Genomic DNA, 27,916 nt, shown 5'->3' with positions numbered 1-27,916 from the left:
TTACTACGGGTAGTGTTGGTGCTGTGAGAAATGTGACTAGAAACTGTTTCCTTTTTGTCTTTGTTTTAGGGATGACTCTACTAAATTCTTTCCCTGATTTTTAAAAAAATTTTTAAGTAACTCATAAATATTTTGTGTATTTGAGATACCAGGACATATTTCGGTATTCATGTGCATAATGTGGTGTCCAGTCCTGGTAAATGCAACCATCTCCTCACATATTTCACATCACTTTTAAGGTGAAAAATTTTAAATCCTTTCATCTAATTTTTTTAGAGAAATACACAGGTTGTTAGAGTAGTCCTCTCCTATGCAATGAACCATAGAGTTTCTTATCCTTGTCCACCTGTTGCTTAGTCCCCATCTTTTCTACATTCTTGTGTAAGTAACTCTTCCTTTGTGGTGTTTCGTCTGATTACTTTTTGCCTCTCATTGCCTCTGATAATGGGCTCTTTCATTGCACCCATGTGTGGTGGGCTTCTAGCAGTGCCTGGTGCCTGGTAACACTTTGCAAATGTTAACTGAATCGAATTACCAGTCTTTACAAATGATGTCTCCTTGAGTAGATTTGTAACATATATAAATGCTTTTGATAATTTTGCTTGAGAGAGCCATTGTCTCTGTAGAAAATGGACTCTGTTGTGTCTTAGTGGAAAGTCGTGTATTTCAATTTGTGGTAAATTCATCTTCCCTTTGAAAGAAGGGAATATTTTTGTCATTATCTTAAAACAATATCACAATACCAAAATAAAGTTAACAGTTAAATAATATCCATGGTGAATCTTACCTTTACTGGGTAGATTATTTTGTTGATAAATGACAAATCATGAAGCAGAAATTTTATATATTCCCTCAGTAATTTTATTTTTTTTTATTTTTAAAGATTTATTTTTATTGGAAAGGCAGATAAACAGAGAGGAGAGACAGAGAGGAAGATCTTCCATCCAATGATTCACTCCCCAGGCGGCCGCAACGGCTGGAGCTGAGCCAATCCGAAACCAGGAACCTCCTCCAGGTCTCCCACACGGGTGCAGGTTCCAAAAGCTTTGGTCTGACCTCGACTGCTTTCCCAGGCCACAGGCAGGGAGCTGGAAGGAAAGCAGGGCTGCCGGGATTAGAACCAGTGCCCATATGGGATCCCGGGCGTGCAAGGCGAGGACCTTAACCACTGCGCCATTGCGCCGGGTCCATCCCTCAGTAATTTTAGACTCATAATTTTGTTATGTAACAGTGAAGGTACACATAGTTTATTAGCAATTATATATGTCTATATATAATTATAAGACACACGTGCCTCTATGCATTTATGTATATGTATATTTTAAGCAACCCATCTCCAAGATTGCTAATTTACTGGACAGGAGGTACAAAATAAGGTTTCTTTTCTGTTTATCTACCATGAATATGCTTTGCAATAAAGGATGAGCTTATGTAAGCATTTTCACGACCAAAAAAGAACAGGAAAAAAGTGATAGCTTAAACATCTTGTTGAACTCTCAGGTGGCAGCAGTGACCTGGTGGCTACCCCAGTGCAGGTGCAGGCTGACACAAGGAAGTACCTCGTTGAGCCTGTGCCTTCGTGTCTTCCCAGAAATATATGCAGAACATAAAATGTCCTTATTTTGCTAACGAAACTGGATGCACGTGCATAAACATGGTCTACTGAAATGAGGATTTTCTGTGTCTTGTGATTGCGTAAAATCAAGTATATTTCTTGTGGCATTCTAGGGGATAGTTGTTCTAACAATATAATAATAATATAATAATCTATGAGTTTGGGTTTTCAAAAATGTAGGAAATAGCAGTCTGTTTCCTTTGGGCCTTTGGAAATGCAGTGTTCATTGGATGAAACTTCTGTTTCAATTTCTATTCAACTGGAGTCAACTTTTATTTCCCTTGAACAGCTAGTGGCTGTGTTGAGAGACGTGAAATACCTTTTGATGTTGAAGAAACTGGACATTCCAGAGGCAGCCTTAGCCATCTTCCAAAGCAGGAATACAATTTTAAAGGTTTGTTTCTTTGAGTAGAAATATATTGACTTTTCATTATCAACATATAGACAGATCTATGACAGTCTTAATGCCTTCTTGAGTGAGAAAATAGCTTTAACAGGTTTGGAATGTTTTTTTTTGTTTTGTTTTGGGTCTTTGCTTTATTCAGTACATTGGAAATCTTGAGCTGCTCGCAAGAGGCTATAATAAGCTGAAGCAGACACTTTTGGAAGTTGAATACCCTCTGATTGAAGAGGAGCTGGGAGCCATTGAGGAGCAGCTGAAGGCAGCCACAACATCCCTGACATGGCAGGATGACTGCTGGGCATACATTGAGAGTGTGAAAATGACCACCTCGGAGCTGGAGTGCAGGGTGCAGTGCACGCAGGACAACGTGAGAGCCATCCAGCAGATGATGAGGGCGTGGGCTGAGGCCCCGCTGCTTCCCCGGAGAGAGCCCAGAAGAGAGACTGCCTTTGTCTTAGAGGACAAGAGCGATGTGTTCGCCAGAAAATACAAGTTGATCCAAGAAGACGGCTTCAGGATTCACAGCTTGATGGAGGTAATCACTTTACAAGGGCTCCACATGCAGGGATCTTTTGATTTCATTTGGGAAAGAGCAAAAATCCTTAACCTAATAAGATTGGACCTTGCAGCTGAGCCTAGAGGAGCTAGCGCAATGGTCTTGTAAGCATTTGAAATGGAGAGGTTGCCTGCCTACTTCTGGGCTCTCATTTCTTCAGCTTTTACTGCTGCCATTCCTGAGGGAAGAGACTAGAACATGAGACACTTTCCTCAAGCAGAAAGGCTAGGGGAACCCTTTCTAGGAGTTGTGGCCTTTGTTGAATGCGGTAAGAGTGCCACTGTTTGCAGAGTGGCTGTTAATGCCGGTGCCTTGCTGGCACATCTCATGAAGCCCTGACACCCATCTCCTAGCAAGGGCAGCAGCTCTTAGTCTCCTTTTAGCAACTATCTCGGTTCTTAAAATTATGAGGGGCCCTATTCTAACAGAATGCCAAACAAAATGGAACAGAGAGCAGAGAAGGAAAACAAATGCAAATAAATGAGAAACAAGAACGGTTCTTGTCCTATGGAATATATGATTCAATGACTTGAGATGGCAAAAAAAAAAAAAAACCAAAAAAAACAACCACAAAACAATAGCAAATAGGTGCCAGCTCATCTGTAAGAGGAGCAGTGGTGGGAAATAGACTAGCATGGGTTGTCTGGGTGGAACAGAATTAGGAAGAGGTGGTTGTATTTTTAGAAACGATGGTTGGAAAGATCTCCCTGGCTTGGTGTTTCTGCAAAGAACAGAAAGGGGATGTATCGTGTGAATGTCAGGTCAATACCCATGTGGAGGCTTGCAGGTTCATGACTCAAGTTGAGAGTCAGCAGGACTGATGGAGCATTTGCAAGGGCAGCAATAGAAGGACATGAAGTTGGAGAGGGATGCAGAGCACATGGTACAGGATGGACTGAGAGCTTGGATTTCCTTCCAAGGGAACTCGCGGCCAGGGATTTTCTGTTGTTAGGCACTAGTAGTGTGGACTGCAGAGACTCAAGGAAGTGGTTGTTTACTCCAGGAACCCTGAGAGACAGGAGAATGCCTTGTATAGTAAGCATGGTGGTGCTGAAGGCAGTTCATGGACTGGGCAGAATTTGCCGAGGAGAGCCAGAGAAGAGAGAAGTCAGGGTCACTTTGGGGCTTTGGATCTGAGCAGCTAGACCAGTAGGATTCCATTTGTTGGTGTGGGGAAGACTATCATGGAGCAGAGTAGTAAAGAACAACAACAACAACAAAAACAACACACACAACAAAAACAACACACACACACACACACACACACACACACACACACACCCCACCCCACCCCCCTCCATGGGTTAGAGATGCTTACCCAATAGAAGAAGCAGGTGTGGGAAAAATCCAGTGAGTAACAAGTAATTGAGATCATGAGCTTTAAAAGCCAGAGATTAGATGAGAATCTGTAGGAATCTCCCTTTAAAACAAAAGATTTATTTTAGCTTTTTACTTGAAAGAGAGGGAGGGAGAGACAGATTATTTTCTGATAGTTTACTGTTCAGATGACCACAATGAACAGAGCTGGGCCAGCTGAGAACCAAGAGCCAGGGGCTTGTTTTGGGTCTCTGATCTCTCATGTGGGTGTAGGGTTTCAAGGGCTTGGAGGGCATTGTCTGCATCTCTCCCAAGCCATAAGCAGGGAGCTGGAGCACAAGTGGGGCAGAAAGACTAGAATCGATGCTCATAGGAGGTGCTGCAGGAGGAGGATTAGCTTGCTGTGTCACCATGCCAGCCCTGTGTATATAGGAATCCTTTGTAGAGAGAACTAGACATGCAGTTTCTTTATGAGGTTGTGGGGCAGAGGAAGATCTGGAGATGGGAGAAGAGGGAGAACAGCTCCCTCAAAGTCCAGTAAGGAGATGTCAAGGAAGTAGACAGTTCATCTCCACCCCGTGCTGTCTGAAGGCCTGAGAACGAAGGCGGAGGTTGACCGTCAGACCTGGCAAGGTGGAAGCCATTGGTGACTTTGACCAGAGGGGACCTGATGGAGCGGTGGGATAGAAGCCCAAGTGAGCTGTTAACAGGTGAGAAGTGGAGGTGGACACAGCAGGTAAAGACCTGAGGGCTTAGCTGTTGCATGAGCTGGAAAGTGAGCAGTACCTGGGGTGTGGGTGTCATTGTTGAGGAAACAGGGTAGTTTCGCAAGGGGCTTGATCTCAGGGTGGTCAGTTTAGTGACCACAGTGACAATGGGCAATAGACAAGATGAGCTATGGAGTAAGACTCCTGGGCAGGGTGACCAAAAACAGGATAGGCGCAGCAAAAGCAGGGGGTACTGTGGAGTGTGGGATGGAGGGTGCACATATCAGTGGGACAGTCAAGGTCAGGTTTGAGTAACAAAGGCAAAGGCAGTCCAGAGGAAGTATCCCATGCATGTTCCAGGCAGAGCAGGGAGTGACCATGGACATAGCGAAGGGAGCTGAGAAGAGAGTGTGTGAGGTGAGGTTAGAGGCCAACAGTGCATGAAGAGGGGACCAGCACCTTGGGGAGACATTACAGACCCAGGAACAGACTTTGTTCTGCATGCTGAGGTCACTGGGGAGCCACTGCAGGCTTGCAAAGAGAGGAGTAGATGCCATCTGGTTCTTGTCTACAAGGGTCTCTGGCTGCTGGGCAGAGGTTGTTCCTGGGGAAGTTTACAGGGAATCAGGGGACATTGATTTGCTACAGTTTGGGACATCAGGGTGTTTGGTTAGCATTAGCAGTTCCTAGCAGACCGGATGTGGACCGAGAATGTGGTGTGGAGCGCAACTCAGGAATATTGTTCTGATTACCTTACAAGATGAAGTGACTTAGGCAGGGCAGGCCCGAGGAGAATGGTTATGGGTGAGAAGGGCAAGCTTTTTATTTGCAGTGCTTGGAGTTTGAGGAAGGGGAGGAGTTGTCCACGCCGGGATTTACTAGAGATGGGAGAGGGGCCCACAATGGGAAATACAAACTGAGGCCTGAGAGTCCTGCCAATATGTCTTGCCAGTGAATAGAGGAAAATCAGAAGTTGGCTGGAGTGTGTGTCTGCCCTTGGGTGACATGGAGAACTGGCACTGAGAGGTGCAGAAGCATCTGCACCCCAGGAGAGTGTCTGCACCCCAGGAGAGATGTAGGGACGGCAGGGATCCTGGGGTCTCTGTTCAGGGCACAGAATATCTGAAGGTAAGAGGTCAAGAACCGAGAAATGACCTGCGATAGTCTTGCTAGGCTGTTGCGGGCAGGTGTAGCAGAAAGACAAAATGAACTTGAGTTTCAAGGTTTCCATTGATTGTCAAGGTTGTTTGAAATTTTAAAGAAGGTTTCAAGTTTCCTACTGGGAACAATTTTCTGGGCCAAGGACTTTGCCTCTGCCTTCTCTGATTATAGTCTGTGTCGGCGTCTTGGGGTTCCCATAACACGCTCCTGGGAACTGGGTATTTTAAAGTGATGGATATTCATTCTCTCATGTGCTGGAGGCAGGAAGTCTGCATGGGCCCTGTGGGTAAGGCCGGGTCCTCTCTGAATGCTCTGCCCACAGCCTGGCTGGCACAGTTAGCGTGTCAGGGGTCGTCCTTATATGCAGTAGAGGTTCTACAGCTGACAATTTGTCTTTCCTGGAGTATCTTAAGTAAGTTCTGCCTGGACTATCCTGGCTCTTCCCTTGGGATATTGTGAATTACTCTGTGACTTTCGGGATGCAGCCACAACTGCTTATGCATTAAAATTTGTTTCCTAGAGGACAGATGACGGATTACAATTAGTTTGTTTCTGTCACGTTTTCTTGATAATAAAAAACATGTAGTCTCCAAACTCCAATCTGGGCTTTTTAAATGGTTAAGATTTATGAATCCTGATTAAAATGTACTGCAAGTATGGCTGATATCCGACATGACTAGAAATCAGAGCAAAACAAGGTCTGGAGTAGCATTTCAGAGAACAAGGTTGGAGTTTGAGTACTAACATGCATGCGCCTCTTTTTCTTTCTTTTTGTCAAAAACTAAGGCACTTTGAAATGACTGACCTTGATATGAGCACCAAGGAGCTTCTGATGGGAAGGAATAGAAGCCAAGATCAAAGCAGAAGTTCAGTGATTTCCCTCCTAAATTGTGTCTTTTAAGTGATTTTTTTAAGGCTCCTAATTTCCCAGCACATGATTTTGAACTTGGGGCACAGGCTTTTGGTAAAGCATATAGTTTGGGGAGAAGCTGTAGAAACATGGTAGAGTGGACCCCTGCTTTTTTTTTTTTAACTATATCCTTTGTGGTTGATGTCATCAGCCTTACTGGACTTAGCACAAAAGATGGAGAGGGAAGGGGGTCAGTGTTGTGGTGGAGTAGGGAAAGCCGCTGCCCGCGGTGCTGGCGTCCCGTACAGGTGCTGGTTCTCCGTTCCTCTCCGGGTTTTGATCTGGCCGAGCACTGAACACCAGAGCCATCTAGGAACTGAACCAGTAGATGAAAGCTCTCTTCATAACTGTGACTTTAAAAATAAATACATACATTTTAAAAAAATGAATGGATATTTTAAAAAAGAAATGGAGGAGAAGGGGACAGAACCTTGGAAGATCAGGTCTGCAGGGGATGCCGAATGGTCATTCAGTGAACCAGAGCTCGCTTATTTATTCATTTATTTATTCATTTATTGGAAAGGCAGAGTTAGAGGAAAGATAGAAAGATCTTCCATCTGCTGCTTCACTCCTCAAGTGACTACAGCAGCCAGAGCTGAGCCAATCTGAAGCCAGGAGCCAGGAGCTTCTTCCTAGTCTCCCATGCAGTGCAAGGGCCCAAGATCTTGAATCATCCTCCACTGCTTTCTGAGGCACATTATCAGGGAGCTGGATGGGAAGTGGAGCAGTTGCAACACAAGTCAAACGGGCTGCCAACACTGTGGGGAGATTAGTTGGCTGTGCCACAGTGTTGGGCCCAGATGCAGCTCTTTCACGGTTTCTCTTCCTACACTCATTTTTTGACACCATAGCACTTGTTATGAATGAACAAGGATGCCGTGTGACAAAGGGCCCTGCCTGGGGTGTCCCGAGGTCTGGTTTCTGCTTCTTACAAAGCTGCAGACTTCCTGCCAGAGTGATGGATGGTCAAAGTGTTGTAGGTCTTTGTTTCTCTAACTTTAAAGGGAGACTGAGCAAGATGAGATTATTTTTTCCAACTCTGAGCTGTATACTCTTTAATCCCAGTGCCTAGAAAGGAGAGGGGGATGTTATGGACGGTGTCTCGGGTTGTATACTCTTGCAGCCGCAGGGATGCTGGTTTTGCAGACCGCACAGTTGTGGATAGCTGCAGCTGAGTGAACGGCACAGCATCCCCACAGATAACAATTCTCATGCTTGTTCAAGGGCCAAGATGAACCCCTAAAATTCTCTCTCTGCCCTGCTGTCTGAAAAGCTAGCCCAGCCTTTGCAGTCCTGATTCTTGCATATGAACCACATGCTTTTCGTAAGTAAAGAAAGCAGAGAGGGCTCTACCCTGCAAGGCCACAGCTCCTGCCTGGGCCCACTACACTGTGTGCTGGGTGGCCCCGGCAGCCTTTCCCATCTGGATCTTCTCCTGTGAACCAGCCTTGTTGCCCAGTGGCCTTTTCCCCTGTGTGGCTCAAGGCCTGTCTCGACCCAGAGAACTCCCTAGTCACATCCCTGTCCCTGGCTCCACTCTACTCCACTCACCTGGCTGCTGTGTTTCCTCGCTCGTGGGAGATGTGATAGCAGACACAGCTCAACTTGCTTGTGTATTAGAGGTGTTAAAATTGAGACACACTGTATAGATATTACTTGGAGTTTGAAAATACATGCAGTGGACAAGTGAAGCTGATGCCACATGTGTGTTATCTCCTGTGGCTGTCGTGTTGGTAGTTCGGCTCTTAAAATCTACTCTGTGGTGTATCAGGAATGTGACAGATTGCGAGCAGTGTTGGTCACCATGCAGTGCGATGGATCTCTCATCTGAGGATCTGGTTTTCTTTGGCTGCATCTCCCAACCTCCTCCCTCCCTGCTTCTCTCCAGCTCTTGGTAACAACGACTCTGTTCTCCATGTCTAAGACTTCAATCTTTTTCAGATTCCACATGGGAATGAGGTTGTGCAGTATTTGTCTTTCTGTCCTTCTTGTCAGAAATGACAGTGTCGTCTTCTGCTGTGTACATATTCCGATGTTTAGTTATCTCTTGTTAGTGCTTAAATTACTTCTGTATCTTGCCCATTGTGCATTGAGCATAGGAGTACAGGAGACAGAAGTCTGTTAGACAAACGCTTTGCTTCTTTACCCAGTCATGGGATTGCTGGACCACATGATGTCCTTGCGAGTACTCAGTTGTCTGAGCCTCCATACTGCTTTCCATAGTAACTTAGGTACCTTTTTTGCACCTTCTTGCTGGCATGCATTATTTTTCTTATTTTTGGTAATGGCCTTTGGCAACAGGTGTAGTTTTAATGTGTATCTGCCCAATGATTAGTAATGCTGGGTGTTTCTTTTTGTTGTTTTTCATATATGTGTTAACTGTTTTGAGAAGTGCCCATTCAGACCTGTTGCCCATTTTTAAGTTGGGTAGTTGGGTTTGCTTGTTGTTGAGTTCTTTTCCATGTTTTCACTATTAATCTCTTGTCAGATGTGTGACTGGCAAATACATCCCCCTGCAATGCCCCCTCCCTGGAGAAGCTTACACTGTAAAAGCACAAAGGGGACTTAGACGGGGGTCTAGGAATACCCTCTAAGGGGGAACTGTTCCATGGACTGCCCTTAGGTAGTGAATGTAAAACAAGTCTTTGTATTTGACTAAAGCTTAGAAACAACTGGGCTATGCCCTATTCAGTACCCGTTAGCAGAAGCACGGTAAGAATGGCATGTGATACATCACACTTCCCTGACCTAATGACATATAGAACCAATGGTTTCTAGATAAGGACCCTGGAGGTAAAATGTATTGTCTCCCTGAGAATTAGGAGCCGGGCAAGAATTAGGTCTCAGGCCCAATGTCTGTTTCTAGAACCCAGTGAGAATAGGTGCCTGTTTTGGCAGATGGCAATCTTCATCCTGATTTTCCCTTTAAGGAATGCCTTTTGAATGTGTTTCCTGTCTAGCCTCCAAGTTAAGAAATTCTGCCAAGACCTTTGTCAGCCACCATAAGGTTTTGCACTTCATTTGCAATGTTTCCATGCTAGTGCTACAGTATTGCAGTCCTGTCTCAGATGGATCATCAACTCGGAGAGCTGTCATTTTTTACACTCCTTGTTGGTTTCATCTCTCCATGCTTGTCTGTTTCTAGGAAAACAAGCAACTCTTCAGAGCCGATTCTTCCCTGGACACCTGGAAAATTTATGTGGAGTTCATTGATGACCTTGTGGTGGAGGGCTTTTATCAGGCCATCATGCATGACCTGGACTTCTTCCTGATGAACACGGAGGAGCAGTTGAAGGCAGCACCGTTTTTCCAAGCACAAATGCTTCTCATTCCCCCAGAGATTGTGTTTAAGCCTTCTTTAGAGAGAGAGGCTGCGGACGGCTTCTATGACTTGGTGGAGGAAATGCTGTGTGGGAGTTTTCGAATGTCCGCCCAGATGCAGCGAGTAGCAACACACCTGGACATAGAGAATTATCAGGTACTTTCTTAGCAAAAAGTTTATTAGATATTTCTTACTAAGTGATGGAGAGATAATGGGATGGAGGAGGAGAAGTTGGAAAAGACAATTTTAATGTGGTTGGCTACCCTGCTTTTAAAGAATTGGTTGGGGAATGGCTGGCTGATACACCACTGGTAAAGGACGTTTGTTTCTGTATGAGTGCTTGGTTCTGCTCTCTCATTTAGAGTGATATGGACAGCATGTTAGGCCTGGCTGAGGCCAGGCAAGAGATCCTGAACAGAGTGGCACATGTCATGAGCAAAGTCGTGGAGTATCGCAACAGCCTGGAGACCTACGCCTACCTCTGGGTGGATGACAGAGCTGAGTTCATGAAGCATTTTCTCTTGTATGGCCACACACTGTCACCTGAGGAAATGGATGCTCATGCAAATGAGGAAATCCCTGAACAGCCTCCCACGCTTGAACAGTTCAAAGAACAGGTCAGAAATCCATGCAGCATTGGAGGGGGTTAGTGGACTCTTCGTTGGGCTGTTGCAGTTCTCTCTTTTTCCCTTCTGTCCTACAGATCGACATCTATGAGAGCTTGTATGCTCAGATGAGCAAGTTCGATGACTTCAGGGTGTTCAACAGTTGGTTCAAGGTGGACATGAAGCCTTTCAAAATCAGCTTGCTGAACGTGATCAAGAAATGGAGCTGGATGTTCCAGGAGCATCTCCTAAGATTTGTTGTTGACAGGTAGCCTTGCACTTGAGTATGTTCAATCGTCATTTTTAACACTGACTTGCTTCTAACTGACATATTAATGTAAGAGCATAAATCCTACCAGCTTCAAAACAGAGATAATAAATAATGTTTCTTTAGATACAGAGTGAAAATAGGATTCTTCTAGAAGTTTTATACTGCAAAATGTTTTATTTTGTAAAGAGTAATCAATCAAAAGACAGTGATATAGAGAAATGGAACACGCAGAGACTTAGAGAGTGAGGGAGAGATAGGTTGTTCGATATTCCATTTATTGGTTTATTCCCCAAATGATTGCAATGGCCTGGGTCGCTGGGTTGTCCTCTGCTGCCTTCCCAGATGCATTGGCAGGAAACTGGACAGGGAGTGGAGTAGACAGAACTCTACTTAGCAATTCCATGTGGGATACTGACATTGCAGGCAGCAGTGTAACTCACTGTGCCACAACACTGCCCCCCCCATAATGTTTTCATGAGCTAAACTTACTTGTGTTCTAATCGTGTACATCTGAATGTGTGTATGTATTTAATAGTCTGAATGAGCTGCAAGCATTTATAAAGGAGACGGATGCAGGACTTCAGCGAGAATTAAGCAAAGGCGATCATGATGGTCTGGTTGACATTCTGGGGCACCTTCTGGCTGTCAGAAGCCGCCAGACAGCTACTGATGAGCTCTTTGAGCCCCTGAAAGAAACCATCGTACTCCTGGAAAGCTATGGCCAGAGGATGCCAGAGCAGGTCTATATTCAGCTGGAGGTGAGTGTGCAGATGAACTCATCACAACTCAAGACTTTCTGTGCCCTCTGAGCGTGCCCTTATCCTTGTGACAGGTAAGGAACCTGAACTTGAACTTTACAAATAGTAATGCCAGTTAACACTCAACTCTTGGTATCTCATGAGGCAATACTTCCCCCATGTCCACTGTATTAGTTAGATTGTAGAGAGCTTCTAGGTTGCTGTCTCAAGTTTTTCCATTGCATGCACATAGGATAAGTCCCCACACTCTTTCCTTACAAGTCTTACAGTCTTCCCTGCTCAGAACCCTTCCTGATGGCCCCTTCATTCCTAGAGATCATTTAGCTTCACCAAGAGACTTGTGTTTTAGCCCCTCTCGCGTCTTAATCTAGCCTCTGCCCGCTAAAACCTAGTCATTTGCTTTGGGCCTCAACATTGCCTCCTCCTCGAGTGAATCTTATCTCTTAGATCTTGGAGATCTTTGGATCATTTTCTTTCCAAGGAAAAAAATTTTTTTTTGATAAAGTAGAAATTTGTTTGGTGTCCCCACCTATAAAGCAGGTCTACTGTCTTTAACAAGGGTAGAAGGGCCCAAGTCTCATGACATGACTTCTTCTCATACTTATCAGCCATGGCCTCAGAAAAACCTTCCATGTTAAATTAAAAAGCAAAGTGAGCTTTGTGGATGAGGACACAGAATTCTGATGAGAGGAAGTGTACCAGGAAAGGGTTGGGAGGTTAGAACCGAGGTCCTTTGTTCATGAGTTGGTCTGTTATTCTTGCCATGATGCCATGGTGTCTGTTTTCATTCCACTACAGAGTGCTCCTGATGAAGTTAGTGCATTTCGTAACCTAGACTGGCTACTGTGTATGCTCTCCTAGTAGGTTATGGGACAGCTTAAAGCATGTGCTTTGTGTTTGTAACACCCTTCTGACCACACAACAACTGCTTATGCAGAGTCCAGTGCACCGTTCATCACTGACAGTTACTGATTCAATCATCCAATATTTATTGAGGGAGATAAAGTAGTCCTTGGAACCTTCGATGGCTGTGCTTGAGCTGCACAAGTGGAGACCCGTTACAAAACAATTACAGTATCCCGGGAGACATCCAGAGAAACAATGCTTTGTTAACCTGGACACAAGGAATGCTTTTCAGTAGCAATTATACATCATGGTTCTTCAAGGAAAGTAACTTACTTGGACTATTTGCGTTGCAGGAAGGGAGAGTTGATTTGGTACCTGAACTCTTGATTACTGTTTTGCTTGTATCCAGCAGGAATTACCCTTTCCTTCTCTTTGCCTGTTTTCTTGTTCAAAATCAGTCATCCTCTGAAATAATCTAAGCCTCAGAGCTCACACTCAGTTGGAAAGGGGGCCCACACAGCTTGGGGGGACTAGGGGAAAGTAGAGTAGCAGACTGATGGATTTTATCTTTGCACTCTGATTTCATTTCCATCACAGCAAGAACATCCGAAAATTTGTTTTTGAGAGGATATCTATTCATTTTGAACATTTGTACATTTTGAACATTTGCTTGCAAAATATTATTCTAGAATAGATCTAGTGGGCCAGTTTCTGTCACAACCCTGCCTCTAAGCCCTTGAGTCCCTTCCGTCTTGGTTGTTGATCAACTTATATATAAGACTGAAAACATGTCAGGGGTTAATATCAAGGAAGTGGATTTGTTTTGAAACCTCTAGGATTGATTTATTTTCAGAAGTGGGATCATTTTGCATTTATTTGCACCTTTGTTTTTCTCAGGAATTGCCTGAAAGATGGGAAATTACCAAAAAGATTGCAGCAAGCGTCAGACACGAAGTTTCACCTCTGCAGAACGCAGAAGTCACGCTCATCAGGAAAAAATGTGCCCTCTTTGATGTAAGCTGGTTTCTGTGTGTCCAGATGTGTTATTGAGAAGGGTTTTACAAAAGATTTGAGATTAACTTTCTTTTCTGTCCTAATCAGGGGAAGCAGGCAGAGTTCCGAGAGAGATTCAAGTTTTTGGCCCCTCTGCGATTTAATCTGGAAAATCCATACGCATTGCTGGATAAGGTAACCCAAATCTGAACTACCTAGCATACATTGCCATAGCTTCTCACCACCAAGATGGTGCTGTTTGCCTTCAGGAATGGGAACCGAGAGCTGCCTTCCCCCAGTATTACTGTGTTTTAAGTCATGCCTCCCCAGATCATACCCATCATGAAAAGGTACTGGTCTAGTGAAGGCACAACTACTGCTTACCTTTATTTGTTTCTCTGAGCACTTAATCTGTATTAATAACTTTTTACACTGTTATTTCTCTCTGGTCCTACAATGTCTCTATGGTAGAGTGCTCACTAGAATTTTCCAGATCAGGAACCAGACTTGTCTCATGAAATGATTTGCAGACTGCAGAATTAAAAAGGGATAGAACTGAAGCTAAAATTTTGCTACTCTAAATGAAAAAGACACACACACACACACACACACACACACACACACACACACACATTGATCTTTTGACACTACAGCTTTCCCTGTAGTCATGAAAGCCGCCAAGGCATCCTTAGCCCTGGAAGGGAATATTGCTGAGTCCCAGAATCCTCGCTCGTCTTTAATAACTCTATTTGAGTTGACAACAAGAATGAAGATCATGGGAAATCATCCAAAGCAATGAGCATGACTCAGAGGAGATTTGAATGGATGTGTTAAAGCCTATGTCAGAAAAAACACAAGGCAGCACCTTTGTTCTAGAGGTGTCACCCGGCAGTCAAAATGAGCGAAGGCCCCTGTGCAGCTTGGAGGCAGGGAACCCTCCTCCGGAGGCTGCAGCTCTGGCTGCGTCTCACCCACCAGAAACAGCCTTTCCTCCCTGGGGTTCCCATGGTGCTCCCGTGGCGCTCCCAGGGAGTACCCGCGGCGTGCCCGTGGAGCTCCCATGGAACTCCCACCTCTCAGCAAATTTGGGCTTGAGTTTTACACTCACTTTCTCTAATCAGAAAATCATCTTTGTATATAGCATAAGATCTTCTCTTCGTTGGGCTCAGATATTAGCTAATATGTTAGCTGAGAAGAATGGGTTAGAATATGCTAATAGTTTTTTTTTTAAGATTTTATCAAAATTGCAGGTGGTCTGAACAGATTGTGCAAGGAGAAATGTTTGCACTTGACTTGCCAACTCACTGAATGTAAACAATGACTACAGTGATTGAGTGAACCTTCCTTTGCTGCTGCTGTGCTCCTGCAGCGTACAGCTGCATATTCAAGTCAGAGATGCTATACTTGTCACTGAGAGAGTGATCAGGGGTTGCTTGCTTAGAATGCTGCTGCAATAACGCTGTCCGGAGGTGGTCATCTTGATGTCTTATGCAACATACATATCTAGTATTTATCTCATTAGACTCCACCAAAGCCATGTGTATTTGTGTCCTGGACTGATGTGATAGAACCTGGTGCTCAAGGCATGCCATGATGGAGGCAGAAGCCCTTGACCTTCAGGAACAGAGGGTGTGTGTTATAGTGATTTTCATCTTTGTAATGAGATTTCCGGGAAAGGGGGCTGTCATTTTTTCTTCTTTCTAGCCAAGTACTTCCAAGGAAGTATGTAGTTCAGTGACCCTGAAGAAAGAAGTATTCCTAAGGATCATGGAGATCATAAAAGGAATGGGGAAAATAGTTAAAAGCAAATGACACAAATGCTGGCTTTGGGGTGGGGCAATATGGTAGAGATTTGGGAAAAGTCTCTTGTGTAAAATCTATGCTAAAGATGTAATCCTAGAGGTTCCATCCGGCATCTCTTGCTAGGCTCATGAGAAAATTCTAAAGGACAGGGGACAATAGAGTATGAGAAAGCAGGATGGAAAGTATTGGCAAACCCAGAAGGCTTTGCACCTGCAGGGACAAATGGAAGTCCTGTGGCCTGGAACTCTGAGAGTGCCTTTTTCACAGGGAAATAAGTGATGCTCCTAAAAAATTGCATCCATGGTGAAGGGTGGCCAGAGAGAAAGTCCGCCACTTGCAGTAGGCAGTGTTGAGTTTTCGACCTGCTTTGCTGAGACTCAACCCACTTTTTTAAAAAGGGAAAGAGTATTCTATAAGAACTTGTAAACTTAGGACGTGTTCTCACGAGTGTTTGTGGTTCAGTTCTATCCTACCCTTGTGAAGGAGTTTCCAGGCCAAGACATGGAAATGGTTGTCATTTACAAGTTAATTAACTCATGTCTCCCCTAGAAGAGAAAAAAAGAGACTCATTTAAGAGGTGAAGGTGAGTCAGATGTGAGTTCCTAATAGAATAATCACTAAATGTGCCATCATGCATCGGAGCTAACAGAAAGGAACCACAGATAATGATATGCAGCTCCAGTGATAGAAGGAAGCCAGTGTACTATTGGTAGAAAAAAAAAATGAGCAAGTTCTCAGTTTTGAGACTATCAGAAATGATTAGTTGAATTTGAACACTGGCCAGATACTTGTGGAAGTGAGAAATGTAGTTGTCAAAAAATGCAACTCAGCAGATGGGTTAGATAGCTAGTGAAATGGGAATGAGAGTGAGTGCCGTGCGGGCTCTGTGTGAAACAGTCACGCTGAGCGAAGTGTATGTGTCAGGAGATGGAAAAATACCAGAGAGATGAAGAGACTCAGACGGAGGATGGCATGTGTCTTTTCTCGTGTTCCCCGGAAGAGAGAGCAAACACTTTAGGCACTAGAGAGAAGACAGCTGAGGGTTTTGTAGGTTTAAAGCATGAGTGGATGGAAGCAGCACCTTCACTAACTCCCGAGCAGCCTAAGCTAGGAAGTCAGACCCCAGACAGTGAGATTGTGGACTAGGACAGGCTAAGACAAGTTGAAAGCACCCAGACCGAAAAGCCAGATCATCTGTTAGACATGAGGCAAAGCCGGGAACGTGAGTTCCATCTGCTGTGATGGAAGACGATGCATGATGCCTTCCAGGAAAAGAGCCTGGTGCTGAATAGGGAATGAACCGGTCACCCAGCAGTTCTCCTCAGCCAGTGCCGGTCCGCGGACCTCGAGAGGAGAGTGCTCCACAAAGGCATATTGGATTCTTAGAAAAGTATCATTGCATGAAGAAGGGAGAGGAAAAACACTGCAGAATCTTGGGAATAAAGGAAGAAATTGTATGACTGGAAGTGTGGACATTCAAAGGAGTGTAAGAACACAATTAACAAGGAACTTGAAAACTTAAACTGAATGGATGAGTTTTTTTTTTTAATAGCCAAAACTATCTCTAGGAATAGTAAGCCAGAGTAGTCCTGTAACCATTTGAAGAATTTAAGAAGTAGGTCTAATTTATCTAATTTCAGCAACCTAAAAAGCTGAACACTGAAAAAAAATTTTAAAGTATGAGATAAAATCATCAGTTTTTTTCTTAACCTGAAAGACTCCAGGAAAGAGAGAGAGAGAGAGAGAGAGAGAGAGAGAGAGATTTTTAATCTACTGGTTCACTCCCTAAATGGCTGCAGCAACCAGAGCTGGGCTAGTCTGAAGCTGGGAGCCAGGAGCTGCTTCTGTGTCCCCCTCTTTTGCTTTCCCAGGCCCTTAGCAGTGAGCTGGATTGTAAGTAGGGCAGCTGGGACTTGAACTGGTGCATAGGCAGTATGCAAGAACCACAGGTGCAAGATTTGGCTGCTGTGTGGCTACAGTGGCACAAATCAGCTTTTTAAATGTACATGCAGGTACAAACATACTAGCTGGCACAACTTAATACCAAGTTATAAACAAATTGAATTCATTCCAGGAAATCCAATGGACTTATTGTTAGAGAATCAGCCAATATAATTTATCACATGGATAGCTGAAGAAGAAATCATATGATTTGCTTCAGTAAGACTGACATGATATGAAGGTATCCGACAATTCTATGATGAAAATACTTAAAGAAAATTTTAATTTGTGAAAGCATTACCAAACATCCCATTAAATAATATATAGTAGGAGATTAGCATTAGTGCTAGTAGTGAACTAAAGCTCAGGTGAGCCTTAGGAGGGGGATAAGTGACATACAAGGGAGTAGACGGCAGTAATGAACTTCATACTCATTGTGTTGAATCTGTATTTCAAAAATCCCGAGGGATGTGCACTACTGGTTGGGATGTCAACATCCCATATCAAAATGTTGCTTGCTCTAGCAGCCACTCTGTTTCCAATCCACTTCCTGCTGATGGGTGCTAGGAAGCCACGGGTGATGATTCAAACGCCTGGGTCCGTGTCACTCGTATGACAGACATGGAATTGCAGGCTCCTGGCTTTGCCCTGGTCCAGCCCCGGGAATGGCAGGTGTTTGGAGTATGAAGCAGTAGATGGACATTGTCTCTCTCTTTACCTGTCTCCCCTCCTCTGCCCCTTGCTGTCTTCTCCCTGTTCGCTTTCTCTCTCCTCTCTCATCCTGCCCTCTCCCCCTCCTCCTCTCCCCTCACTTCTCCCCTGCCCGCTTTCCCTCCCCCTCTCTCCCTTCTCTCTTCTTTCTCTTACCCTTTCAAATAGAAAATAAATGTTTCAGAAATATTCTTTGAGATGTCTAAATATGAATGCAGTGTAAAAGAAGACACATTGCAAAACAATATTTTAACTTTCCAGCACTCAGTGACACACATGTAGTGAAAATAATATAAAAACCAGAAAAAATGTTAAATAAAAATCTTGACTTGATGGTTAAATTTATAATAAGATGGAGAAAGTTGAGAGTGGCATTGAACATCATTACAGTTCATAAAATGAATGAGATGTACACACATGAATATCCTTTAACATATAAAGATATTTTCATAAAGCATTCGTAAAACTAAGTCAAAGAATTATAATGGATTTTAAAGGTCTGATTTGCAGAAATAAAAGGGTGCTAATATACTTTATATAATAGGAAATTAGGACATATGGTTGCAGTCACAGAGCTGTTGGTCAATGGAAGCCTTTGCATTAGCTAAGTAAAAAGGAGGGGAATGTTGCCTTTATTCCAAGACTACCTTCCTGTTTAGAGCAGCCATGAGATGGCACCTGTTGCCGTGTCTCCCCCATGTGCTCATCATGCTACTCCGGGTTTCTCGCTCTGCTCTCTGGGTCATTCAAGTTGGGGATGGCGAGGAGAGTAGAGCAGCAGGACTACTTCCTCCATCCGGGTCATTTGGGTGCTGTTGCGTGGTTGCTCTGCAGGCACATGGAGAGCTGGAGGCTCTAGAAGAAGAAATGCTGCAGATGCAGGAATCCGCCCATCTCTTCGAGGTGGCTCTCCCCGAGGGCAAGCAGCTGAAGCAGTGTCGCCGGGAGATGAAGCTGCTCAAGGCACTGTGGGACGTCACCATTTACGTGACGGTGAGAGGGACCCCTGGAAAACACACTTTTTTCCTTTCCTTTTTTTTTTTGTTGTGTAAATAGGTAACTTATTTTTGACGTTACAGGATGCTGTATGTTTTAAAATTGGTAATAGCTTATATTTGGGGGGATGACATTTTTAATTTACAGGATAGGCAAAGACTTCATGGCTCTACTCAAGTAACAAGTTCAACTAATACAAAAGTAAAAAGACCACAGAGGAACGGGAATCTAGGTAAGGGTGTAAACCGTAAGTAAGTGCAAAGAAGCTGTATTTGGGTTATATAATATGTTGAAATATGCACACATTTGATTCTCTGCTTGAAGCTCAGAATTTCTGTTTTTCTCTTATTGGATGGTTCTTCTTTATTTGTTTTTAATACACTGTAAAACTTTGCAGATGGAGGTGACTATCCCCATGCTTCTGGGGGAATGCATGGAATATAAATACAGTAAATGTTTATTACATACACCTATGCATACAAACTCAAGTGTACACCTATGTTTTTGCATATACTCACATAGGAATGTACATATAAATGCACTTAGTAAAAATTAGTTTGTGATTAGTCAAGTTCCAAAAATAAGTATGACAACTAGATGTATTACAACATGTATTATGCATAGTTTTCTTAAGCTAGCTAAAAACCATGTATTAAAACACTGAAAAGGGTCAAGAAATGGTTAAGAAGAGTTTTGTTTACAATGGATGAAGACTGTCTTGTGAAAGATTATTGCATGTAGAATTAGAAGGAGCTGTGATTTAATAAACTACTTAATTTATTCAAAACACACAGGGGTGGGCGATAATGATGGTGTGTGTATAGGATTTATCATTGCTGTTGGAAATTAATGTATCATCATGTTTTCGCTGTGAACTTGATATGTTCTGACAACTTTTTCTTTTGGTGGTTGGGGGCTTTGACAAGTGCGGTTAGGAGTTGAAGAAGTGACTCTCCGTTAGGCAGTGGGCTCTCTGTGTGTCATTAGTTTATGTGTTTTGCAGTGGAGACCTGCTTTCACCAAATGTTGTTGACACTTTTATCTGCTGGTGTGTTTTCAGAGAAGCATCGATAATTGGACTCAAACCCAGTGGAGACAGATTAACGTGGAACAGATGGAGGCAGAGCTCAGAAGGTTTGCCAAGGCGAGTTCCATAACTGTCTGGTTCAACAATTTATTGCTCCCAGCACCACCTCCTTCCATCCTCCATCACCTCGTGTCTGGTGTATTGGGCCACAGGACCTTATTTGCTTGCAACAAAACAGTCTTGTCTCCATGCAGCCAGTTGGACTTCTAATCAAGCCTGCTTTTGGTGCATGAATTGGTTAAAAAAATAATAATAACCAAAAAAGCTGCAAGGGCTTCTGACTCTGTGGGAAGCAGCTTTTATTCTAAATTTCCTATGGTGTCCAGATCAGAAAGGAAGAGCAAGAGCAAGGGGAGGGGGAGGGGCGAAGGTTGCTGTCTTTACCCTTAGCAACCACGAGCATTTTGTATCTGGAAGGGGATTTGCGGGGCAGCTAGTGAGAGACTGCCACTTGTGGGATTGCATGGACTAGTACTGTCTTTGTTACTGGTAAGGACAACTCTGATATCCCAAGCGGCAGCTGAGAGTATTATAAGTTTATGATTATTTTAATTTTACTTGTTTATTTAAAAAGTGAAGTGATGGAGAGATCCACCTTCCATCCAGTGGCTCACTTGACTCCCCAAATATTTGTAATAACCAGGACTGGGACAGGCCGAGGCTTGGAGCCTGGAACTTTGCCCAAGTCTCCCACAAGTACAGGATAAATCAACAGGGAGCTGGATCGAAGGTGGAATAGCCAGAACTTAAACTAGGTAGGCACGCCAAGACACCATTCAGGTGTCACAAATGATAGCTGCCACATTGCAGCTGCCGCATCTCAGTTTATTGCTTTGCCAGTCCTAGTGGTCATATGCCTTCTGATGGGTGCTTTGGGTGAAGACAAAATGGTACAGAAGTGAGAGGGTATTAAAAAGTAGCAGGGCCTTTAGCATTCTTCCCATGGTGGACCATGCGTTCCCCTGACTCTGTGCTCAGGTCTTATCCACAGTTCTCTACACTTTGTCCCATATGATTCCATTCCCAGAGAGTCTAACCAAAATGTTTCTCTAGCTTTTGGATGACACAGAGTCACTGTACCTCCTGTATGTTTTCTCCCCATTTTTTTTTAGGGAGAGGAAACACACAGAGAAAGAGAAATACAGGCTTTCCGTCTGCTGGTTCATTCCCCCAATGGCTGCAACAGCCAGGAGCTCACATTTTTTCCCAACTTGTTTAGTCAACCGTTCAGTTGTCTCAGTTCAGAGTGAGAGCTGAACACCCCACTCAACTGCAGATCTTTGTTTTTTGTGTTTTTTTTTTTAATTTTGTAAACAGTTGACATTGTCCTTTGCTAACAATGGGTTGTTTTACCCCGAGTCGTCTTGTTCCCAGTTGCTGATGTTGTCCTCTGGGTCAACGGGACAGCAAGCCGAGAGTTGTCTTGGACACATTCTAAAATCATGGAATGGTTCATTCCAAGGAATGAACTCCCACAGGTAGCCTGTGTTTCCCGGCTGCCATTTGACTGAGTCGATGTTGGGAGACAAAGGGTTCTCCATAATCCAGGTAATATTGAGGCCTCCTTTATTTTTCTAGAAAAAAACACTTCTTATCGCACCTGTCCTGTGGACACCATTACTTCCCTACATTTACTGCTCCGTGTTTTTTCTCATGGGATATCCAGTTAGATCTTGTGGATTAGGAGCCAGTGTAGCCAAGGGAGTTGCACACAATGGGTAATTAATATGTGCATGAACAAGTCCCCAATGCAGTTCTCTGGGAACACAGTCCTCAGCCTCAGGGTTCAATGTCCTCACTTTCCCTCCAGATCCAAGAGTGGAGAACTGTTGATTCTTCCAGGGGAGGCAGTATTTTTAAGCGCATGACTGTATCTGTAGACCTGGACTTTCTTCTCCTCCTCTTCAGGAAATCTGGTCACTGGACAAGGAAGTCCGTGTGTGGGAGGCTTACCGTGGCCTGGAGAGTACAGTGAAGGACACAATGACCTCGTTGAGAGCTGTCACAGAGTTGCAGAGCCCTGCCCTTAGGGCCCGGCACTGGCACCAGCTGATGGACGCTGTGGGGGTCAGTATTAGTCTCACTAATTGAATCAGCGTGGCTATCAAGTGTGGGTACTTGATTTGCATCAACTGGGATAGGGTGGATTTGGTACAAGGGCCTCTAATCGAGTGCAGGAGGTCTAGTTCCTTGGGAAGGACCTGTGCTAGCTTTGTGACCTGAAGCAAGTCACTTAACCCTCTAGCTTGAGTCTTACTGTTTGATTAGTAAAAAAAAAAAAAAAAATATCTTGGTGCACTCAGAGGAATCTTGCAAGGAACAAGTGCCATCATAGGAAGGTGTGTTTATGCGGCACCGAATGACTGCAAAGAATTTTGCTGGGGAGAGGATCAGAAGGCATAGCCCTGATTTGAGGGGCAGAGGGGTTCTTGTGGCTCCTCCCAGTTCATTTTACAATGGTCTCTCTGTCCATGGTTGTACTTTTTGGTGCCAACTGTTCCCCAGGTGTCTCAGGCATTCCAGGCTGTGTTTTCTTGCCTGTGTGTATCTACTGAGGAGCAAACATGCCGGCTCTGCACTTGTTTCTGAGACTGGGTGACCTTGGAGAGTTTAGAATATGTAAAAGAAGCTTCTCGCTGGGCAACTGAACAGTTCGTGGGATCCACTGTACAGAGAGGCTCCATGGAGGAGGGGACCAGGGGTGGGGGCAGTGCACCACTAACTAACCTTTAAAATCTTTGACCTCTCGGGCAAGGACCTGTCCTTTAGGCCTCAGTTGGCCCTGCTGTGAAATCCCAGGTGATATTCTGCATGGAAATTGGAGATGAAATATCAGACATAAAACCTGCAAGCGCTCCATGGATGATCCCTAGAGACATGTTGTCTCTTGACTCTTACACATGGACTTGGACTAATTCACTCAGAGAAACCTACCTCATGAAGTTTCTAACACAGGGCAGGTGGTGTGCCCTGCTCCCCCATCCTGCCTTTCACTTCCTCCCCAGCCTAGCCTTTGAACATCTCGGTCAATCCTTCCTGTAAGAGGGTAAAGGGTACATCTTTAGGTAGGATAGTGAGAACAAGGAAGCTTCTAGGGTGATCCCAGGATTGTAGAGCAGCGCAGCCCCATTGCACATCCATATGTGTGACTTCTCTAGGAAGATGTTTCTATCAAATGTGATGCAAAGCTAGGGTGGCCCTTATCTGGTTTTCCCATAAATCACTTGTTTTCTTATATGAAGGACAGCATTACGAAGAGATGGAAAGAGATCTTCCACCTGCTGCTTCACTCCTCAAATGGTCCCATAACCAGAACTGGGCCAGGCTGAAGCCAGGAGCTTGGATCACCATCTGGGTCTCCCACATGGATGCAGGCGTCCAAGTATTTGGGTTGTCTCTAGCTGTGCTCCCAGAATCATCAGCAGGTGGCTGGCAACCAGTGTCCTTACGGGATGCCAGTGTTGCATGTGGTGGCTTATCTCACTGTGCCACAATGCTGGCTCATGCCCAGGACATTGTCCCCACTCTACCCCAACCAAATAAAAGTTTAGTAAGCAAAATAAAAAAGGCTCTAGTTAGTAGGAAGATAGACAGCGACTATCAATAATAGTTGTTTCCTATGACCTTTTAAGGTTTCGGTATATAGCGTGAAAATCCCACATCCTGGAAAAACACCAGTAGACCCTTCTTGCAGGGGAGCAGATGGCACTGAGCAGTGCTAGCTGACAAGGAGAGAATGCAAAGGCTCTGGATTTTAAGAAGCAGATACTCTTAGCAGGAATCAACTTTGATCTGCAGTTGAGTTAGGGGAATGTAGGGAGAACTGAGACCAGGTAGTGGCAGAGTAAAAACAAGAATGGGGGAAATAAATGTGAATTATTTCTCACATGATGAAAATGAATAATGAATTGACATTATGAGTAAGGTCATTTTTTTTTTTTGCCAAGGAAGTACGATTGAATTAATGATAAAACTAGGTTAAGTCGCAGGAGCAAGTGGGAATTCTGTTCAATGAATAGGGCACTTCAGGAAGAAAAGATGGATGAGCTGCTACCTGATGCCTGGGATTTCAACCAAATTGTGATAAATGAACAGTGAGATTCTCTAACAATGGGTTTTGTGAGCATGGGAGATAAGAAACGTGCTGACAGGCAGAGGCCACGCAGTGAAAGGAGTGAATGTAGCATGAGCATGGCTTCATCTTGGCACCAGCTGCCAGTGGGTGACTTCCTGGGAACTGGGAGGGTGAAGGGGAATCTTTGTTCACATCTTTCAGAATTTGACAGGTCTCAGAACTGTTGTTGAGTGTATTGCAGTCTAGCCTGTGGGTAAAACATGGAGGATCTACATTTTTGCTTCTATTCTTTCCCAATCAGGTCACATTTACAATCAGTGAAGGGACGACTTTGGCGGATCTGTTGGCCTTGCAGCTGCATCGAGTAGAAGATGATGTCCGAAAGATAGTGGACAAAGCAGTGAAAGAACTGGGCACTGAGAAGGTAGTGGCCTGGAGCTTGTGTTTCCTCGATAGCCAGTGTCGTCATAAGCATAGAAGCCTATTCTGAAAGAAATCCTTCCATGGCAGGGAAAGTGGACACACATGTCTGAGTTGCTTCTTAGCTGTTTATTGCTTGTGTGACTTGGACAAGAGGTGGGATTGCTATCAAACACAGTGAGTGTATACAACAAGAGGACTGACCCCATAGCTGATCATGATAACAAAAAATCCTTATACTGTCCTATGCCATGATCTGAGGAGTCTACATTGCAGGCGGGCATGGACTGCGTGGAGAACGGTCTCTTCAGACAAGTATTGCCTAGTGACCGAGTCCTCCTAGTGTGTGGCAATACACTGTGCAGTGATCACTGAGGGATGCAGTGTCCTTCTCATGTCATGTCCCTGTCACTAGGGGACCCTTGGCTCTTTACCCTTTGTAGCAGGTGCTTTATCTGTTTTCCCCACTTTAATCCCTTGAAAAGGTGATGTAATTATCACTGATGTACAGTTGAGAAAATGGAGATAGAGGTGAAGAACCTAATGGAAGGGATAGAGCATTCACATTCCGCGCTCAGGATGCTCATTATCCCATGCTGGCTATTTTGTAAAGAATCTTCAACTTTTGGAATCCTCATTTATGTGCCTTGTAAAGGCGTTCTATTTTGGGATGGACTAAAACTAGGATTTAGTAGAATGTTGGCCCTAGGATGAAGCTTGTTCCTTTGAGGTGATGGGATTCATCTTCCAAACTTCTTCACCAGGAATATTTCAGATTACAAAAAAAAAAAGTTGAGGCCCATTATGTTTGGTAGTGATCTGCATTTTGGGATACTGTAAGAAAAAAATTTGGATAATAGCTAGATATTGATCTGAATTGAACTCTGATGCCCATGAATGAATTTACACTGTTGATTACTAGGTTATTAATGAAATCAGCCAGACGTGGGCGACCATGGAATTTTCTTACGAAGTTCATTACCGAACAGGCGTCCCACTGCTGAAGTCTGATGAACAACTGTATGAAACTCTAGAGCATAACCAAGTAAGATGTGTGTTTTTGTTAGATTTTAAAATGTCCTTGTTTAGTTTTATTAATTGCCTATATTGCCTATATTGTGATGTTTTCATATATATTTATAATGTGCAGTGATTAACTCAGGCCATTACCAAGCCCGTCATTTTACATCTTTTTATCACTTATTTTGAAAGTCAAAGTAGCATAGACACAGAGATCTTCCATCTACTGATTCACTCCCCAGTTGGCCACAGCTACCAGCATTGAGTCAGGCCAAAGCCAGCAGCTTCATCTGGGTCTCCCACTTCGATGACAGGGGCCCAAGCACTTGGGCTGTCTTCCATCGCTTTCCCGGGCTCATTAAGAGGGAGCTGGATCAGAAGTGGCACAGCTGCTGGGCCTCAGATCAGTGTAACATGGGATGCCAGCATAGCAGATGGCGACTTTTCCCACTGCACCACGTGCTAGCCCCTCCTTTGATGATTTTGAGGTATAGAGTGCATCATTATTTGTTATAGTTAGCCATTTGTGCAGTGGATCACTACAACGGATTCCTCCTGTCTGGGACTTGATAAACCCATTGATCGGCTTCTGCAGCTCCCAGTCCTGTGCCTGTCATTGTCGGTTCTCTGTGAGTTCAGTTTTTTAGAATCCACATGGAGGAAATGAGACCATGTGCAGTTTGTTTCTCTGTACTGGGCTTATTTCACTTAACATACTCCAGATTCATCCACATTGTTCCTAGGGGTAGGAGCCTGCCCTTTCTCCCAAGCCCCCAACCCTCCACCGCCTTTTAAAAAGACCAAATAGTCTTCCGTTGTGTACGCTGACCACATTGGCTGGATCTCTTCATCTGAGGTTGGTGACCCAGGTTGCCTCTGCCTTTCAGCCATGGGGAATAGTGCTGCAGTGTGAACGTGGGAGTGCAGATGTGACGGAATGAGATGTTGGTGTCCAGCTGGACTTATGCCAGGTTCTTAGTATGAGGGGTGAATTCAAAGTAGATGCAAAGATAAGATACAAGAATGGAAGCAGGATTTATGCAAAGAGATTAAAGAAGTAGTATATTCCACGTTGTGGTCTAGTGCATTAAGCTGCTACCTGTGACACCCACTTCTCATATGGACACTGGTTTTTGTCCTAGCTGCTCCATTTCCAATTCAGCAATTAAGAGTTTAGTCTGTTCTTTTCTCTAGTTATTTAGGTTGTAAAATCAAATTGAAATATTTACCATTTTTAACATTTTATTTATGTTTTTATGTACTTGGGGAGGAGAAGTGTCAGAGAAGAGAGAGGGGGAAGAACAGAAATCTCCTGTTCATTGATTCAGTTCTCAAATACCTGCAAATCCAACAGCAGGGCTGGCCAGGCCAAAGCCAGGAGCTGGGCACTCGATCCTGGTCTCCCATGTGGGTGTCAAGGACCCCGGAGGTTGAGCCAGGTCTATGGCCTCCTGGTGTGTTTGGTGGTTGGGCCTTGAAGTTCAATGGGGAGCCGTAACTGAAACCCAGGTGGTTTGATGTGGGTGTGCCGATGGTGCCTTGGTAACTGTACCAAGTGCCCTTGCCTTTCTGGTGTTTTGATATAACCAGCTATTATCAGACTTCCCTCTTAGGACTGCAGTTGCTGCATTTGGCTACCTTGGTCTAATGTATTTCCATTTTGATTTGTCTCAAGATACTTTTAAATTTCTGGTTGTTCAAAAGTATGTTGTTTAATTTTCATGTATTTTTTTTTAATTCCCAAATTTTCACCACTTTTGGATTTCTAGATTCATTCCATTATGATCAGAAATGATCTTTGGCGTGATTTCTGTCTTTTAAATTTGTTGAGACTTATGTCCTAACCAATTCTGGAGCGTGTTCCATGTATGTTTGGATCATCACTCTCCCCCTGCTGGTTGGATAGAATGTTCTGGATAGATCAGGTCTGTTATGTCTAAAATGCTTTTCGATGTTACTGTTTCCCAATTGATTTTCTATCTGTATGATCAGTACATTGTTGAAAGAGTGTGGGACTCCCTTATTACTGTGGAACAGTGTATCTTAAACAATTTATTCATATTAAGATTCACTGATGCTGGGTATATAAATGAAGACATTTTAAAGGGTTTGTGGAAAATTGAATTAAAGTATGTCTTGTACCAAATTGAAATCCACGTATAACTTTCAAAATAATATGCCATTTTTCGCAAGCTTCTTGAAGACTCTTTATGTTTTTGTAATTAGGTCTTTTTGTTATAAATTGTGATGTTAGAAAAATTTCTTCCTGAGATCCAGTGCTTACCGTGCATTTATTCCTGCAGCATCTATTTAGACACTAGATGTAGGACCATTTGGAATTCAAAGATATAAACACTCATTCTCCAGGACCTTGTACTTGAGGAGGGAGACACTGAAGA

General features: G+C 43.9%; 1 protein-coding gene across 1 annotated transcript in view; it reads left to right on the top strand.

The window, feature by feature from the left end:
* Nucleotides 1-27,916, top strand: part of DNAH11 (dynein axonemal heavy chain 11) — a 271,297-nt gene that overhangs the window by 46,772 nt on the left and 196,609 nt on the right. Inside the window, exons 13-25 of the mRNA XM_040964541.1 lie at nucleotides 1,905-2,009; nucleotides 2,161-2,553; nucleotides 9,815-10,147; nucleotides 10,354-10,608; nucleotides 10,695-10,864; nucleotides 11,403-11,625; nucleotides 13,369-13,485; nucleotides 13,573-13,659; nucleotides 18,754-18,912; nucleotides 19,976-20,059; nucleotides 21,911-22,069; nucleotides 24,379-24,501; nucleotides 25,420-25,542. Of these exons, the coding sequence (XP_040820475.1) occupies nucleotides 1,905-2,009; nucleotides 2,161-2,553; nucleotides 9,815-10,147; nucleotides 10,354-10,608; nucleotides 10,695-10,864; nucleotides 11,403-11,625; nucleotides 13,369-13,485; nucleotides 13,573-13,659; nucleotides 18,754-18,912; nucleotides 19,976-20,059; nucleotides 21,911-22,069; nucleotides 24,379-24,501; nucleotides 25,420-25,542 (2,331 nt within the window). The remainder of the gene's footprint in view (nucleotides 1-1,904; nucleotides 2,010-2,160; nucleotides 2,554-9,814; nucleotides 10,148-10,353; nucleotides 10,609-10,694; nucleotides 10,865-11,402; nucleotides 11,626-13,368; nucleotides 13,486-13,572; nucleotides 13,660-18,753; nucleotides 18,913-19,975; nucleotides 20,060-21,910; nucleotides 22,070-24,378; nucleotides 24,502-25,419; nucleotides 25,543-27,916) is intronic.

Source organism: Ochotona curzoniae, unplaced genomic scaffold, assembly GCF_017591425.1.
Source record: "Ochotona curzoniae isolate NIBS_2020 unplaced genomic scaffold, NIBS_Ocur_1.0 scaffold_3835, whole genome shotgun sequence".
In the NCBI taxonomy this organism is placed as follows: domain Eukaryota; kingdom Metazoa; phylum Chordata; class Mammalia; order Lagomorpha; family Ochotonidae; genus Ochotona; species Ochotona curzoniae.
Note: the sequence above shows the minus strand (reverse complement) of the source record. Positions and strands in the feature narration are given on the sequence as shown.